At 46.0% G+C, this 18,165-nt stretch overlaps 1 protein-coding gene across 9 annotated transcripts in view; it reads left to right on the top strand.

Moving 5' to 3' along the window:
• The window catches only part of LOC105470380 (uroporphyrinogen III synthase), a 49,297-nt gene that overhangs the window by 14,448 nt on the left and 16,684 nt on the right, over positions 1-18,165 (top strand). For all 9 annotated transcript variants that reach the window (XM_011722309.3, XM_071068946.1, XM_011722318.3 and 6 more), the window contains exons 5-8: positions 143-217; positions 5,192-5,266; positions 15,221-15,301; positions 17,462-17,547. In XM_011722309.3, coding sequence (XP_011720611.1) covers positions 143-217; positions 5,192-5,266; positions 15,221-15,301; positions 17,462-17,547 — 317 coding nt within the window. The remainder of the gene's footprint in view (positions 1-142; positions 218-5,191; positions 5,267-15,220; positions 15,302-17,461; positions 17,548-18,165) is intronic.

The raw sequence follows: 18,165 nt of genomic DNA on the forward strand, positions 1-18,165 counted from the left end.
TAGTTTGAGGTGCTCTTCTTCACATTTGGTTACTAATAGTTTGCTTTGCTCACAGTTTCTAAGGGTCAACAAGCAGCCTTGGGCAATAGTCCAAATGGCCACTTAGGTATTAACAATTCACATATAATTTCATGTTTTACAGTCTGGGAAAGGTCTCTGAAAGAAAAATGGAATGCCAAGTCAGTGTATGTGGTTGGAAATGCTACTGCTTCTCTAGGTAAGGAGTCAAGGTAAAAATAAAACAACAAAAAATGGCTTAGCCTTTTCAGTTTTAAAAAACACTTTAACTCAGTTTAAAAATATTATTTTTTGCTTATTAAATTTGCAAAAATTAATTAAATATATTTAATTGATAATTATATTGATAAGAATGCAATGAAACAAATATATTCATTTCCAAATGGCATTAAAAATTGGTTTACATCTTTTGAGAACCACTTGGTCAGTATGTATGCAAAAGCTTTATTAAAATGTTTGTACCCACTTTGGGAGGCCGAGGCGGGCAGATCATGAGGTCAGGAGATCGAGACCATCCTGGCTAACACGGTGAAACCCTGTCTCTACTAAAAAAAAATTCAAAAAAATTAGCCGGGCATGGTGGCGGATGCCTGTAGTCCCAGCTACTTGTTAGGCTGAGGCAGGACAATGGCGTGAACCCGGGAGGCGGAGCTTGTGGTGAGCTGAGATCACGCCACTGCACTCCAGCCTGGGCAACAGAGCCAGACTCCGTCTTGGAAAAAAAAAAAAAATGTTTGTACCCATTGGCTGACTAATTCCATTGTGAATGTACATAATGCCACTGAATTATGCACTTAAGTGGTTAAAATGGCAAATTTTATGTTATATTTTTACTATAACTTTTTTAAAAGCCTAAATCTCCAGATAGTGATATTATCATTGGTTTTTATACTTTTCTTAATATTTTGTGCATTTTTCCAGTCTTGAGTTTATTCTTTTTAAAGCATAAAATGTAAATAGTAATCATTAAAAATTAACATTAAACATTTTATATACTTAAAACAATGCTTAGCAATTGTCATAAATTAGCCTGTAACTTTGTTTCAGAAAGTTCAATTTGTCCAGTGAATTTGAAAATATTAGAGAAGTGTGTAAATGAGTGAAAATTGTTTAACAGTTAAAAGCACATTTTCCAGAGAACAAAATGAAGTTGGGGAAGAAACCATTTGGGAGTTGCTAAGCTAATTAAAAGATTATTCCTAGATCTTCTGAGCAGCATGACTTTTACTATAAGCTCAGCAGATCAGCCAGGGAAAGGGAATCAGTGGCTTGGTTGCCAAGGAAACCGTCTTCCCTCCCGCACATCTCCCCCCAAAAATAAGTTAAGAATTTGCTTGTTACTTTCTTTTATCATTTTTTCCTGAATGAGGAGAGGAAAGAAAATAGACAGTTTCTCTCATTCTCTATATTTGTTACCAAAAACTCAACTGTCAAATATACAGTATATTTGTACACTTTCCAAACTTTCACACATTCACGGATAAGCAAACATTTTGAGCATCACATGCCCTTCAGTTTGATTTCAGTAGCATCACTATGCATTTTGCTGTCACTGTCCTGTCATATGAGAAGAAAACAAGAAAAAAGACTATGAGATACAATGATGAGCATCTATGTCTTGAGACTTAGAGTGGCTGAGAGAGGACCATATCAAGTGCAACACAAACAGCAGGGCCTTGGTCTCAGGCACTCACTGGACTCAGTCTGGTCTCTGTTTATTCACTTGTGAAGGAAAAGGACATGTTCTAATTGCAGGGAACATATTATCAAAGGAGAGAGGAAATTAGAAATTTTGTAACTTTTAAAAATGTCTTTGAAAGGAAACCACATTTTTCCTTAACATGAAAGTCAATCACCCAACTTTGAACATTCTATTTTAGCTCACCTTTTCAGACATAATAATGTACAAAGGAGCTCTTTTGAGTAGGGTACAGGGAGGAGGCATTGCTTGAACTCTGAGGTTTCTGTTCAACTAGAATCTCAGCAGGAACCTGGAGAGTTATCAGAAGTTGAGCACCAATAGCTGGGAGGAGACCAGGCCCAATGTATTAGTCATCTTTGCTGTGTAACAAATTACCCCCAAATTACCCCCAAAACTTACTAGCTAGAAACAAGCATTTATCATCTCAATGTTTCTGTGGGCCAGAATCTGGGCATGATTTAGTGGGGTTCTCTGTAACCAGGCCGTAGTCAAGCTGGTGATCAGGGCTACAGACAACTTGAGGCTTGACTTGGGAGGGGAGGGTCTGCTTCCAAAATCACTCACATAGCTGTAAGTGGGCCTCAGAAGATCTGCTTCCCAGCTCATTCACATGGGCGTCTCGAGAGGGCTACCTAAGACATGGCAGCTGGCTTCCCCTGTCACAAGGCAATCCGAGAGAGCGAAAGAGAGCACCTACCACTGAAGCCACAGTCTTTTTATAACCTAATCTTGGAAGTGGCATCCATCTCTTCTGCATTTCTTTTTGCTTGAATCAAGTAAGTCCAGCCCACACTCAAGTGGAGGGATGACACAGGGGCATGGATCACAGGGATCATTAGGAGCCACTTTACACTGCCCATAAGCCCTCTGGTCAAGAGCCACCCCTGGCTCCCTAGAGCCTGGGAATCAGGTTAAGGAAGTTGGACATTTGAAGCAAAGAGAAGATAAAGTAGACATTTTCTTGAAATGAAAACAAGGTTCCAGTGAATAGCAAGGAGTTTTGCTGTGGAAATCCAGTGAGAGAAGATGCCAGTATTTTTTTATAAATGTTGCAACCTGACCTAATTTTACACGAATTAATGATTAATAATAGATGGCAAATAGTACATGCTGGCTGGGTGTGGTGGCTCACACCTGTAATCCTAACACTTTGGGAGGCTGAGGCGGGCAGATCACTTGAACTTAGGAGTTCAAGATCCGCCTGGGCAACATAGTGAAACCCTGTCTCTATTTATTTAAAAGTAAATTTTTTTCAAAAGTACATGCTAGTAACGTTATACAGTAAGTCCTCACTTAACATTGTTGATAGATTCTTGGAAACTGCCACTTCAAGTGAAATGAGGTATAATGAAACAAATTTTTTTCCTCACCAATGTTGTAATGAAAACATGTTGAATGAAATGATGTTATTCAAGGACCTGCTGTGTGTTGTTTCACTTACAGTGGCAATTTCCAAGGATGTATAGTTGACATTAAGTGAGGACTTATTGTACTTGATCTACATAAAATCTGAGAACACTATTTGGTTCGATAATATGTGCATATTTTAATAACATTTTAATTTGTATTGAAGAAGCAAAGATGTCTGGCTTGTGGGTTGATACCTTGCAACTCAGCCAGCCAGATCATAGGAAAGCCTTCCATTTGGCTGCCCAAAGGTCAGGTGCCCCAACTTTCCCTTCTGATTGCAAGGTTGGACCTGGGCGCCATTTAGTAGCCACTGTTGCTTGACCTTGTAAACCCAGACCAGTGATGTCACAGAAGATAGTTTAGCAATTAACAACTTGGAAAGACTCTTTGTACCAGCCTGGGCAACATGGTGAGATCTCTTCTCTACCAAAAGTAACAAAAATTAGCCAAACTTGGTAGTACATTCTTATAGTCCCTTTAACTGTGGCAGTCAGTGTCTTAATCTCTCAAATGTCAAAAATACTCTCAGGTTTATTTAACACAATTGGAAACAATTTGAAGTTTCACTGTCAGCTTTTACTTGGGCAGAGCCCTTAAGATGGGCTTGCCCAGCCAGAGTGTTGATTGAAATGTTGTACTGACTTGAAGCAGAGTCAGTCTTGCCACATGCAGGGACTGAGACCTTAAACCAAATATGCATTCCCCAAACATTTCTTGAGAGCCTTCTGTGGACTGTGGGGTGGACCAGGTTGCCCCAGTGTCTGCCCTCACAAATAGAGCTGGCCACTGCTTAATAGCTTCCTTCTCTCTCAACTACAGTAGTAATTGTTTTGCTCACAGGGTTGTGGTGTAAGGATCAAATGAGCAAGTGCTTACTTAGTGATTAGCAAAGCTATGTATGAGAGTTAATGTTCTGGTTATGGTTATTATTGTTTCATTACTTGGGAAAAATGCATATTTATGTCAATATTGATTACCAGTGTCACTGCTAAGTTCTTATGTCTCAGTTCAGTTCCTGTGGGGTTTTTACAGATTTTTTTGTTTGCTTTTGTTTTTAATGCATTTAGCTCTTAACTCAGAGAGGAGGTCCAGCCTGGGTTGCCACTGTAGCATAAGCAAGGGCTTAGTTCCTGAACTGAGTTTATGGCTTTATTTTTCTTTGATTCAGCATGTTTTTAATGATCCATAAGTTAAAAGCTGCTGGTGTTTTTATTAAAGGTACCATTTGTTACTAACCAGCCTCTGTGTGACTCCTAAGTGGAAAGCCCACAGCACTTCCTTCCTCAGAGGCATTTGGCATTCCTGTGAGCAGGTAACAGTGTTGACTGAGCCAGCCCCTGGGGCCTCCCTTCATCAGCACGCTTTGTGGAGTGGCCAAGTGTTTGCTGTCTGGAAAAGGGCAGGGGGAGCCTGCGTCTGTTAGCTTCTTGCTTGGTTCATGAATAGGGTCTCACAGAAGTGCTGGTATAGCCCCTCATCTTCAACGACTTGTGTTTGTAGTGCTGTGGGTCCCTGTTAGCAGATTATTATGAAACCTTTCCTCCCCCTCCTTCCATTTTAGTTTGGCCGTATCAAGCCATGACGCCTTTCTGGATGTGGTCTGGCCACATCCTCCCAACAAAACGAAGGCTCTGTAATGCCGATTCCTGCAAAAAGTACCAAATGCCCATCATCTCCTTCCTGACTGAAGAGAAAACAGCCTTTGTTGAGCTCCTCCTAGATGGCAAGCAGTTTGCTCTTATTATCTGACACAGTCCTTAAAACAGTTCCATATGGTTGGTGTTTCCCCCTCTTGTAGATGAGTTATGTGCGGCTCAGGGGAGGTAGTTAGGGCTGTCCTTTCCCTTACCTAACCTACACAACTGGGATGCAGGTACCAGGACCTGATGCTTTCTCATCTGAACAGACACTTGCGATCTTCCCTCAGTGGCTTTCAAGAAAAGACATCCTCTATGTGATTTGTAAACTGCATACCTGTGTATTTGCACGTTAAAAAATAACGCTGGAACAAAAGGACTTCAATAACCATGTTAAGAAATACATTTCTTGGTTGTTTTTCAGTGAGTAAAATTGGCCTGGATACAGAAGGAGAAACCTGTGGAAATGCAGAAAAGCTTGCAGAATATATTTGTTCCAGTAAGTAGAAAAAGATCACTCCAAATGAAGCCCATTTATTTTTTGTTGTCCTCACAGCCACTACCTAGGGAAAAGAATATTTTCTCAGTGCATACTTGGTGGTGAGATTGATCGGTGAGCAGCGTGTAACCCACTCTGGGACCATAGCCTATTTGTATTTGTGTATGTCTATACTTGTGTGAGGTTTAGCCCACTTCCTTCTACCTCCATACCAAAGAACTTGACTAGAACATAACACAAAATAAAACATCTGGGAGATAAAACCAGAGGAGAGGTCACCTGAGGGATTCCCAAGAGAGCAGAGGCAGGAGGTGTGAGTGGGTGCTCTCCCCTTCCAGAGGACTGTCCTTTCCCTTCTCAGGAGCTACTTCCATCTCTGAACTCCCTCCCCCAGCTTGCTCCCAGGTAAAGAGCTGACTCATCATTGGGCTGCCTTTGGACTTGGACTTCAAATGGCACTTGTTCTAGGGGTGTTTGCATTTAAATGGGGACTTAGTCTTAAAGTAATTATGGAGTTTTAGGCTTCAGAAGATAGGCAAAAATTCTCGGAGCAAGAGAGATGGGAAGGCTGAACATCTGCTTGTAGCGCAGCCCCACCTCTAAGGTGCATCTCTCTTCCCCTCTCTTCCCTGCATGTCCAGTACAACCACAAGCTCTTACCCCCTTGTCATTTGACTCCTCCCTGCTGTAGGTGTAAGATCACACACCCCCATGAGAGGACGAAGTAGAATCATCTTGTCTTAGATGGCTGAAGAGGAGGAAATCCCAGCTTTCCTAGAGATCATGAGCTGGCAGACTTCATTGGTTAAGGATATTTTAGGCTTTGCAGGCAAATGGTCTGTCAGAACTACTAATCCCTGCAAGAGAAGCATGAGAGCAGCCAGAGGAAATACACACACAGTGTGCTTGGCTTTGACCCCAGGCTGGAGTTTTCTGACACCTTTCTAAAACTCCTTGAGTGTCTGCTGAGCTGCGAGGCCAGGGTCAGATGAACTGCTGACAGCCGAGAGTTTGCTCTAAGGTTGGCCCTGGGGTGGTGATATCAGGATGAGTGGTGCCGGGAGAGAGTACACCTTAAATAGGTCTTTTTATGGCTTCTGAAACAGTGATAGATGGTGCTGTTTCCAGCAAAACAAAGTATTTGTGTTATTAAAAAAAAAATCCTAAAGGTGATGTTGGCCTTTCTTGACGTGCAAACTTGTACACTAATGTCTTATAAGGCATTACTTATAAGTCTTATGCATAAGTCATTGCTGTTGCCCGAAGGTTCTCTAGCTTATATTTTTCTATGTGTTACTGGGAGCTTGTTCTAGAGAAAGTCCTGCATCTTTTTCTACACTGTGGTCTGAGGATCCCTGGAGCTCAATTAGGCCCCTGACAGAGTTGTCTGGGGTGGGGGCGGAGTGAGCAGTCAGGGAACAGCAGAGATGCTGCCGGGCTCAGTGGATGCTTCCCAAGTTCTCCAATTCTTCTTTTTCCTCTTTTCCAATTTATTTTAAAAATAACTTCATTGCACCTTTCTTGTGTCACTGTATGCTCTATGTTAACATTGAAGACTAGCATTTATTGAGTGCCCAGCGTGTCTCAGGTACGTAGACACGTGGCCTGCATGATGTCATTTAATCTTCACCATCACCCCATGGAGTCAGAATCATCTCCACTGCAAGCTGTACTGTCCAGTATGGGAGCCACTAGCCACAAATGGCTATTTAAATGTAAATGTCAATTAATTGAAATTAAATACAGTTGAAAATTTAGTTCTTCAGTCACACTGGGTACATTTCACAAGCTTAGTTGTCACTGTGGCCAATGGCACCAAATTGGACCACACAGAACGTTCCCATCCTCGACCAAATTTCTTTCTGACTGTGCTGCTATAGAGACTTTTGGGGGACCAAGGCACAGATCTTGTCCAAGGTCACAAGCTATGAAGTGGCAAGCTGGAATTCACACTCAGCACAGCAAGGCCACTGCTCATCCCATGGCCCGTCACATTCAGAGGCCTGACTGGCACCTGTTCCATGCCGACCTGCCCTCAAGGAGATGCTGGCCGAGCACCTCCATCCACTCTGATTTAGAGTGACTGGGGCTCCTGCAGGGGTGAAGACTTAAGTGTGCTTGACTCTGGTGGGCAGAGGCTTAAGGAGCCTCCAGTTTAGAGGAGCTACAGGCCTTTTCTGGCCACTCAGATGAATAAGCTCTAGTCTTAGTGTTTCAGCCACTTGGCAATCCTGAGCCTGTGCCCTCCTTAGTTCACTGGATGTGCATTCATCGGCTCAGACAGGGCTTTCAGGCATTGACACATTGACTGACACCTCCCTTGCCCCACCCCCCATATTCCTTCCCACATCACAGGAGAACAAGTCAGTTCAATATGGTTTGGCAGATGTTTACCCAGGAGCACCTGTGTGCCAGGCCCTTTGCAGGGCATAGGGACTGAAGAGGAGTTTGACTCCATTCCTGTCTTCTGGAAGCTCCCAGCCTAGGTGGGGCTGGAGGTGGGGATAGGGTGGGGAACATAGACATCAGTAACCATTATAAGGCAGGATAGAGTAAGTGACCAGAAGAGGTATGAACAGTTTTTGTATGGTGGGCCTGCTATTAAGATATCTGTTTCTACCTATAAAACACTCAGGATACCAAATAGGTGGGGTTTTTTCTCATACCAATGACCAGTGCTACAGATACGAGCTGGGTGTCCTACAACTTTCTTTTTTTTTTTTTTTTTTTTTTTTGAGACGGAGTCTCGCTCTGTCGCCCAGGCTGGAGTGCAGTGGCCGGATCTCAGCTCACTGCAAGCTCCGCCTCCCGGGTTCACGCCATTCTCCTGCCTCAGCCTCCCGAGTAGCTGGGACTACAGGCGCCCGCCACCTCGCCCGGCTAGTTTTTTGTATTTTTTTAGTAGAGACGGGGTTTCACCGTGTTAGCCAGGATGGTCTCGATCTCCCGACCTCGTGATCCGCCCGTCTCGGCCTCCCAAAGTGCTGGGATTACAGGCTTGAGCCACCGTGCCCGGCCGGTGTCCTACAACTTAATTTTGACATTGCCCAGAATTAACCCAGACCCCACAGTTTCAGGGCTCAGTCTTAGCAAACTGTCCCCCACTTTAGATACAAGTATTGGATGCTGAGGGACCTCTGTCCAAGTTGGCTACAAGTCAGGAGTTCCCACGACTCCCTACTCAGGTTCAGTAATTTGCTAGAATGGCTCACAGAACTCAGGGAAACACTTATGTGTACTGATTTTTAGAAAGGAGATAGTAAGGACACAGATAAACAGCCAGGTGAAGAGGTCTGGAAGGGTCCTGAGCACACAGGAGCTTCTGCCCCGATGGAGTTGGGATGCACCCCCTCCTGGCACATAGATGTGTTCACCAACCCAGAAGCTCTCCAAACTCATAGTTGAGGGTGGAGATTCCATTATGTAGGTACCATTGTTTAAATCATTGACCCCTGGTGACTAACCCCATCTCTAACCCTTTGATCACATGGTTCCCTCTGGCCTTCAGCCCCCATCCTGAAGTTTTTAGGGGTCACCACAGTCACCTCATTAGCATAAACTCCAGTATGGTTAAAAGAGGTTTATTATGAATGACAAAAGATGCTCCTCTCACCTCTTATCAGGAAGTCCTCGGGTTTTAGAAGCTCTGTGTCAGGAACAGAGGAAAACAAAATATTTCCTCTTGTATCAAACTAACATGGCAGGGTTTCCAAAAGAAGGCAGAGGTCTTCAGGAAAGTCTGTACAAAAGGCATGGCCTCCTCTCCACTGAGAAGGGTAGGCCCTCCCTTAGGCAGTCGCCATGGCCAAGCCTTCCCACTCGGAGGGAGCCACTGAGCAGAGACGTGGAAGGAGAGGGGTTTCCTGGAGAGTACGGCATGGCAGGGGCAGTGGGTGGCAAGCTGGGGAGCCCTGAGTAGCCTCTGAGAGTCGACCGGAGCCTGGAGGCACCGGGCCTTACGTTAGCCTCTGCGGGTCAGACTCAGGCTGGATTGGTCCTCCCTGGGCCAAGACAGGAACACAGCACTGCCTGCTCCCTCTTAGTGGGAGGGCATCCCAAGCTGCAGCCAGGAATGGGCCCAAAAGGCAGTCACTGGATTAGGACCCAGTTCTCTTGTTCCTGGGACATTTTAGGAATGTCTCTGAAATTTATCCCTTAAGTAAAAAAAGCTTTTTTTTTTTTTTTTTTTTTTTTTTTTTTTTTTTTTTTTTTTTTTTTTTGTGAGACGGAGTTTCGCTCTGTCACCCAGGCTGGAGTGCAGTGGCACGATCTTGGCTCACCACAAGCTCCGCCTCCCTGGTTCATGCCATTCTCCTGCCTCAGCCTCCCGAGTAGCTGGGACTACAGGCGCCCGCCACCACGCCCGGCTAATTTTTTTATATCTTTAGTAGAGACGGGGTTTCACCGTGTCAGCCAGGATGGTCTCGATCTCCTGACCTTGTGATCTGCCCGCCTTGGCCTCCCAAAGTGCTGGGATGACAGGCGTGAGCCACTGCGCCCAGCCAAAAGGGCATTTTTTAAAACCTACAGAGGCTTCGCAATCTAAGAGCAGGGCCTGGGGCTCTGTGGCAGGTCTTGCCTTGAAGGGAGCCGTCTTCCCACAGCTCCGCGTGCTACAGGGCTTGCTGGCAGGCAGCTTCCGCAGGGGTCCTGGAGGCTCTGGGGGCATAACAGAAATACTATAAGGGAGTCCGAGGGCCCGTTACGAGTCCGACATACATTGGCATTTTGTGCATGCCTCTAATTGTCTGACGTATTGTGGTACTGAGCTGTGACATGGGAATGATTACTAGACCTGCTTTTGCTCATGAAGAAACTGAGCTCAGAGAGGGAAAACTTGTCCAGAGGAACAGAGCTAATAGTGCTAGGCTGGGGCTCAAACCTAGGACTGGCTGACTCCAAAGCTCTTCCTGTTTCCTTCGCTCTGTGTGCTTCTAAAAGGTACTTAGTCCAAAATATGCTCAATTCTCTTCCATCAGTGAAGAAGTCAAAGGAATCTTCTGAAGTGAAGAAAGTGGGTTCTAGGAGCTCATCCCACTAGTTTGTGGGTTTGATTGCCCTTGTGCTGATGAATCATTGGAGTAATATCTGTGGTTTAGCCACATCCTTGGTGGCAAGGCGGTGAGGAAAGCCCCTGAGGGTGAGGCCAGCCTGAGCCCCAAGGGAAAGGGGATGCTAGGACCCCCTGCCTCCGCTCATCTCTAGGAGCACACAGGGACTCACACAGATGCCTCAGTCTGCACTGCTGGGAGTTCGTGCCATCTCAGACCTACCCTCCCTACCCGGGCTATACATAAAGAGATACTGCTAGGCTTTCTCTAGAACATTTCATGAGCCAGCACTGTGAGACATTTTCAAGCTAAAAACATACAGTTCAAGAGACTGTAATCCATGGTAGAAAGTGTTCACCATTTGCTGCTAGTAAAGACGGTTGGCCCTGTCCTTCTCTGGCCACTTGTGCCACATGATGTTCCCGGGAGAGGCCTCTCCATGCACCAGTGTGGAGAAGCCCTCTGGAGGCCAATTCAAAGAGCATCTGAGGCCAAGCAGCTGAAAGGAAAAGGCCTGATGGCCAACGTGTTGCTTTCTGTGGAATGTTCCAGACTGTGGATTGCTGGCGGTCATTCTCTTTAACAGCAGCCTAGAGAAGCAGTGACTCTCTTATGCAGCCAGGTGTTGAAATAGCTGCAGGAAAGCCACAGACAGTTGTTCCAGCTTTCCACATCAGAGAGCACTGGTTGGGCCCCGTGCCACATGGCCCCAGTACCATGGGATCGCTTCTCAGGTCATGGAGCCACACATCGGTGTGAAGGGTTCACTCCAGGGGCTCCTGGTACAGGATGCAGATGGGTCCTGTCTGACTCCAGGCTTTTTGTTTCTAATGTTGTTTCTAGACAGTCACCGTCACAGCATTAAATGGTATCAAAGCCCTTCTTTGGGGCTTGCAGTGAGCTGAGATCCGGCTACTGCACTCCAGCCTGGGCAACAGAGCTAGACTCCGTCTCAAAAAAAAAAAAAAAAAAAAAATGTAGAAATAAATGTAAATGGTAGATCTTGACATTGCTTGTGGGATTAAGATCTGAAAAGAATAATAATTATTTCTGTGGGTGGGCTAACAATTAGCTCTTTGATAGAATAGGTGGCTCCTGCCTGTTTTCAGTGAAGAGATTGAGCTGTACCCACAGTTTGTTCTGGAAGGAGACAGAAGTGAACCTCTGAGTCATTGTTCATTAGAAGACCCAGAACCGTCAGGCTGGTGTTCCTGCTTTGCAAACACAAGGCAGAAGAGATCAATGTCACTTTTGAGTGATCACATTGGTGTTTCAATTAACTGACTCAAGGCTTGGTTGGGTAGACATTAACATATTCTGACCTTATCTGGGAGAATACTGGTCTGCATTCTTTGCAAAGCTTCTGCTATTTCCTCCAATTTATTACCAGCATATCTATGGGTCCTAATAAATCTTCCATTTGCAATTAGAATATCCAAATAAAAATCCATGTTGACTGCTAATAAGGACCTTCACCTTGGCTTTACCAAGGCATTAAAGATTTTTCTTTCTCAGTAAACTTTGAAGCCTGATTTTAAAAGCTAAAAATCTACCTCCAATGCTCGTAGTAAACAGGCCAATTCATAGCTATGCCTGTTTATTTTAGTTAACACTTACTACTTTATGGCAGGCACTATTGTAAGTGCTTAAAGCTATTAATCCATTTAATCTGATAACTTATTGTTCTGATAGATTCTCCTTCTTTTCCAGATATCTCCTCTAAGGGAAAGTAATTACACGCTAAATGGTAAAAGGTAGAATACAGTATAACTTTAGAAAAGAGAGAAACCGTGTGGGCAGAAAGATTGCACTACAGTTTATTTGAAATGTCCTCCTGGACTGGGAAAGTTTCTGCAGCCTGGCAGACCCGCTGGGCATTCCTTCCATTCCTCCGATCAGCCTCCTCATCCTTACTGTCTGTGCTCAGGCGCCCACTGTCTGCTTGAACTGATTCTCATGGCAGTGCCCAAGAGGGGGAAGTCGTTGTAAACCTGGAAGTTGTTACTGTTTCACAGATGTGTGCATGTCCTTCAGTAAGATGACATTTTAAAAAGTCAGTCTAATTGATGCAGGACTTTTTGCTCCTTAATTCAGCTAAATCTGGGTTCTTGTCTCATGATCAGGAAAAATTAGGCATGTGGACATATTGAAGGGTGAGAAGGGCAGAATTTATTAAGTGAAAGGAAAGCTCTCGGCCGGGCGCAGTGACTCACGCCTGTAATCCCAGCACTTTGGGAGGCCGAGGCAGGTGGATCACCTGAGGTCAGGAGTTTGAGACCAGGTCAGGAGTTCTGGCCAACATGGCAAAACCCCATCTCTACTAAAAATACAAAAATTACCTGGGCTTGGTGGCCACGTCTGTAATCCCAGCTACGCAGGAGGCTGAGGCAGGAGAATTGCACGAGCCCAGGAGGCAGAGGTTGCAGTGAGCCGAGATCGCGCCACTGCACTCCAGCCTGGGTGAAAGAGTGAGACTTCATCTCAAAAAAAAAAAAAAGAAAGAAAGCCTCTCAACAAAGAGAGGGATTCTCCAAGCAGGTTTCTTCCTCATTATTGAATACCAGGGGTACCACACATGAGCTGATGAGGCCAGGCTCCTGCCCTCCGTAAGGTGCGAATTCCTGGTGGTGCTGCCCCTTTCCCCCAGTGCGCACACAAGGATGCCCAGGCAAGCCATAGGTAGTATTGGAAAAGGCAACATTTGATTGGTTAAAAAGCATTATTCAGAAATAATCAACTGGGAAAGGGCAGACAAACGGGCAGACGTTCTGCCCCTGGGTCACTGGTTTCATCCGGGACCAGCAATCTGGTCTTTCAGCCTTCAGGCTATTTTAGGCTTGAAAGTGAGGTCTTACCGGGGACCCTTCCCTATCTACCTAGGCATTTGTCTGCCTCCTGCTTGTATAATCATTTTCTTAATTACCTGCAGTGACTTTATCAAGCCCCCTCCTGAGCTGCGTGATAATGATACTCTGTTAGGATTTTCAGGGTTGTTACTCATCATCAGCCCTGACGGCCCAGAATTCCAGGCCTCCTTCCTGTTAAATGAACGGAGAGCAGAGCCTCTGAGCTCCACGATTCACTATTTTTGTGTCAGCCTTAACCATCCCATTGGCCTGTTGGGGCTGAAGATAAATCCACAGGCATTAAGCATATTCCAAAAGGGCATGACTCCTTTGTCTTTGGCTTTTTGAAGTGGGTTAGTTTTCAGGAAATGTAGTTGTAGCAGATCTCCCCTCACCAGCAAAGGAGGACTCAGCCAGGACATTTTCAAGTTTTTCTCCTTTCTGCTGACAGGGTGGTGCCTTTTCAGTGAAGTCAGCTGAGCCGGTTGGACATTTGTGGGCCCCGTGTGCCTGCAGAGCCAAGCTCCCTGCAAGGCACAGGTGGTGGAGAGATAGAGACAAGCGGCCGCCCTCAGGGAGCCCCGTACCCCTTCAGCCCAGCCTTGTGAGTCAGAGATAAGAATGAGCAGCCCAGGACTCCACTGGACCCTCACAAGAGGTGCTGCCAAGGGGAGATTCCTGTATCTTTCCAAGGTCCCTTGCACGCCTGTAGGGCTGGGCTTGCTGAAAAACTAGACTGTAGTTTTCTTACTGGATCCCCAGGAAGAGCTTTGGCCCCTAACATCTTCCACCCAGCACTCTCCAACACACACGTAGACACACAGACACAGGGAAGAAAATTGCACCTGAACATGGCTTTGAAAATATGTCTCTAGGGATGACTGTACAGAGCATGAAAACATTTCCTCACATGGGAAGGGAGAAATCAGCAGGCATCCACTAACTATATTTAACAATCTCCCAAGTTGGTACTGATATTTACAGAGCAGTTTAAATAAAAAAAACATTCACCACTATGTAGCCTTTATAACTTGAAATTAAGTGGCCTGCAGTTATTCCTGTTACTTGGCTGCTGCTTGCTGGAGATGGTACTGGATGGAAAGAGGTTGTTTTGCTCCTTCCTCTCATCGCAGTCACCAGAGAAGATGTGATCAGAGAGATCATAGGATGTGAGAAAATATGCAATGTGTATGAACAACGCCCATTAGAATTTCTTATATTTTACGGACGGATGTGGGGAGAAATGGCTCGTTCTACTAAAATGCATTGTTTTCACATTTGGGGAAGATTCTGGCATTTGACAACTCATCAGTTTTTTTGAACAGTATTGTTGCAAATTGGCGTTCAAATCCTATGTTGTCCTCACTATTCTGCAAAGAGTTAAGGGCTGCAAATGCTCTAAGTCTTCCCAGAGTGGAGATGCTGGGAGCAGAGGTAGTGGTGAAAGGAGAGGCAGGCTGTTCTTAGCAGGCTTCTCTCTCTGAGGCCTGTGCATTTGCCTTTTGGCACTTGGCCTAGTGGCTGTTGGTGTGGCTAGAAGCCGAGTGGGCAGTCAGCTTGTCTTTGTTGGGGGTGACTGCAGAGCCACTCCTGGCTGCCGGTTACCTGCTGCCTCCTGAGCATGAGCCCTGGCTCATCCAGAGCCTCTTTAAAGGTAGAAAATGTTTGCCCCAGTGCCAGCCAGCACCGGGCCTGATCTTTACCTTCCTGACTTAGTTAAGGTGCAAAGCCTGCCTTCTAAATAGTGAGTGCAGGCTAGGGAGTCACTTCAGGATCAGAGGGAGTTAAAAAAATGTGGCTAACTTGTTTGCGTGGATGTTCATTTTCTGAGCACCTCAGCACACATTACCTCTTAGGATCTCCATATAACAAACAGCCCTTCAAGTTCAGCAAGGTAGCAGGTGCTCTTCCTGTTACAGATGCTGAAACTGAGTCCTAGAAGCACAGCCAGGCCTGGAGCCTGGGGCTGCTTCCCCTCCCCAAAGCTTCCCCTCCCCATTCCCCTGTGCACAGGCACTGGCCCTGAGTTTTCACAAAGCCTGGTTATTTATTCACAGGGGAGTCCTCAGCACTGCCTCTTCTATTTCCCTGTGGAAACCTCAAAAGAGAAATCCTGCCGAAAGCGCTCAAGGACAAAGGCGAGTAGAATGCTCTGACCGCATCCCTCACCACTTTGGGATCCACCGGTAGCCTTTGCAGTGATAGAAGTGGTGGGTGGCCCTGCAGAGAGCACACAAGGGAGCCGGGCTGGGTTGGATAAGCCAGGCCAAGAGACACAGGGACCATCCTCATGGGAAGTGTGGACATGCAGTCTGCACTTCCCTTTCTTTGGATCCGCTCTTCTCAGCTTGTTTGGCTCAAGGTAGGAACACACAGTGTGTCTCCAGTCCTTCACCAAGAGGACAGGAGATCGAGGTGTGGAGGTGGCCCCTGGGCAGATAACTGAGGTCACAAACCACAGAATTGGTTCCACATGTAGAAGAAAGTCTACAAATGTAGCCGATCTTGTAATAGCACACAGCACCCTCCAGCCAAGCCACACAAGCCCCACCTGCCCCTCCAGCTCCACCTGCTGTGGCTCCCCAGACTGTCAGCATCTAGAAACCAGTTCTTGCCTCTGAAGCATGCCACCATCCTTGACTCAGACGTCTTGGCTGTCACCTGCGCACCTTTTGCCGTCACGTAGTTGGTCTGGGAGCAAGGTGTATCAGTGGTTTGGAGTATCAGCTTTAGGATGAGATAAAAACAGATTTGAATTCTCCCTCTTGCTGTTTATTAGCTATGTAAATGAAGGTAAGTGATGTAATTTCTCTGTGCATCATTATCCTTACTGTGAAATATGGTTATCTGTGCATAACCATAGTACCCACCTCACAGAGGTGTTCAGAGATCATGTAGCCTGACGCCTTGTTCTCCAAAGGCAAGCTCTTCATGGAACTATGACTGTTACTGTCTCTCCCAGGGTTTTGAAGCTCTAACGGTCCACATGAGCAGTGTAACCCAGGATGACCTTAGACCTTGTAACTTTCCCCCCATATTAAAATGGAGCTGGAGCTAGATTGTATCCCTTTTTTTTTTTTTTTTTTTTTTTTTGAGACGGAGTCTTGCCCTGTTGCCCAGGCTGGAGTGCAGTGGCGCGATCTCGGCTCACTGCAAGCTCCGCCTCCTGGGTTCACGCCATTCTCCTGCCTCAGCCTCCCAAGTAGCTGGGACTACAGGCACCCGCCACCGCGCCTGGCTAATTTTTTGTATTTTTAGTAGAGACGGGGTTTCACCGTGTTGGCCAGGATGGTCTCGATCTCCTGACTTCGTGATCCGTCCGCCTCGGCCTTCCAAAGTGCTGGGATTACAGGCCTGAGCCACCGTACCTGGCCAGATCGTATCCCTTCTACCCATATCATCTGTCTTCTAAAGCTACCAGGTAATAAGATCAGCAAAATCATTAGCTTTTCGGGAACAGGAAAGTACCAATATAAAATAAGAGAAAGCATGGTCTCAGTTACCCTTAAAGAAATAATATATAAATCAGAGTTTTGATACTTCAGTTTATTTCTTTAGTTTTCGGGGATATGAAATGGCGATAGGTTGCTGTTTTATGCTGAAATTATCATAATTTCTTCTGAGAGAGTTTTACATTTTGTTTTCAGAAGCCCGAGTTTTCACTACCTTTCACCTACCATCTGGCTGCCCCTCATAAGTCAATATCTGATTGAAATTGCACAAGTCCCTTCAGTGCCTGGTGCCTCATAACCAGCCCTGAAAACCCCTGGGAATGTTCAGAGTCACTGAATGGCACAGGGAGGAATGTGGGAAAGTCCACCGCTTAATCAGTTCATGTCCAAGTGGACACACTGAGGCCCAGAGAGGGGGCGCATGACCATGCAGAGGCACAGCTGGAGTACAGCCGGGAATCTGGACTCCAGGCCTCTCCCAAGAGCTGCCCTTCCCCGACTTGGTGGTGTCATGCAACCTGTCTGCCTGAGATCCATGGAGTGACTAGGGACGGCCTTGTGTGGACAAACCTACATAAGCCTGGGAACAAAAGGCATCCTGGATACAAATGAAGGCTTTGGTTTCTGGGCCTTTGTTCTTTTTCTGCCGTCTCAGCCCCCTCTTCCACAGGACTACTCCACAGCATTCAGCAGGCTGCAGAGGGCTGTTCAAGGCCTCTCTGCTGAGTCTGGCCTCTCAGCTTCCAGGCAGCTGGTTCCAGGAGGGTGGTGCTATTTTGTGAGGTGGCGGAGGCCCCATTGTGTGCCCAGTGTGGTAAAGTGTTTCCTGCTTTTGACTGTGCCCAGGGATTGCCATGGAAAGCGTAACTGTGTATCAGACAATTCCACACCCAGGAATCCAAGGGAACCTGAACAGCTACTATTCCCAGCAGGTACGTGGCGTTTCGGGGGAGAGCTCTGGCAGGGTGGGTGCCCAGGTGGGGAAGCACAGGGTGAGGGGCATAAGCTCACAAATACTGGTTCTACATGTGCTTTCACTGTCTCCAGCTGTCACCTGCATGCCTTTTCCTGTCACATAGTTGGTCTGGGATTCTAGAATTAGGAATGGAAACAATTTTGTGGTTATTTCATGAAATGTCTATTGCAAGCTGGTTTGAAATCAGTGATTTCAATAAGAGGTGCTTGTGGTAGGTGGTCTATGAAACCTCCCTGATTGGAGAGGTTAATGTGGTGACTTTGAGGAAGTGGTAAGTTTTTATAGGGGTTAAAGAAGATAATTTACAAAAAGCTTTTTGTACAGCATCGAAGATACATGCAAGCCTGAGGTAAATAGTGGCCTTGATGTTATCATTGTTTTTCATCATATGGGAGCGCTGGTGGAGCTGGAGGGGCAGAGGCTGAAAAGGGAGGCTGGGCCCATAGTGGGAAGAGCTGACAGTGGCCACCAAGGAGTCTGGATTGAATTTGGGAGTCCACGGGGACTGTTGGAGGACTCAGGCAGGAGAATGGATAGCTCTTGGTTGAGTTCCTTGATGTCTTCAGCACTTATA

Source organism: Macaca nemestrina, chromosome 9, assembly GCF_043159975.1.
Source record: "Macaca nemestrina isolate mMacNem1 chromosome 9, mMacNem.hap1, whole genome shotgun sequence".
Taxonomy (NCBI): domain Eukaryota; kingdom Metazoa; phylum Chordata; class Mammalia; order Primates; family Cercopithecidae; genus Macaca; species Macaca nemestrina.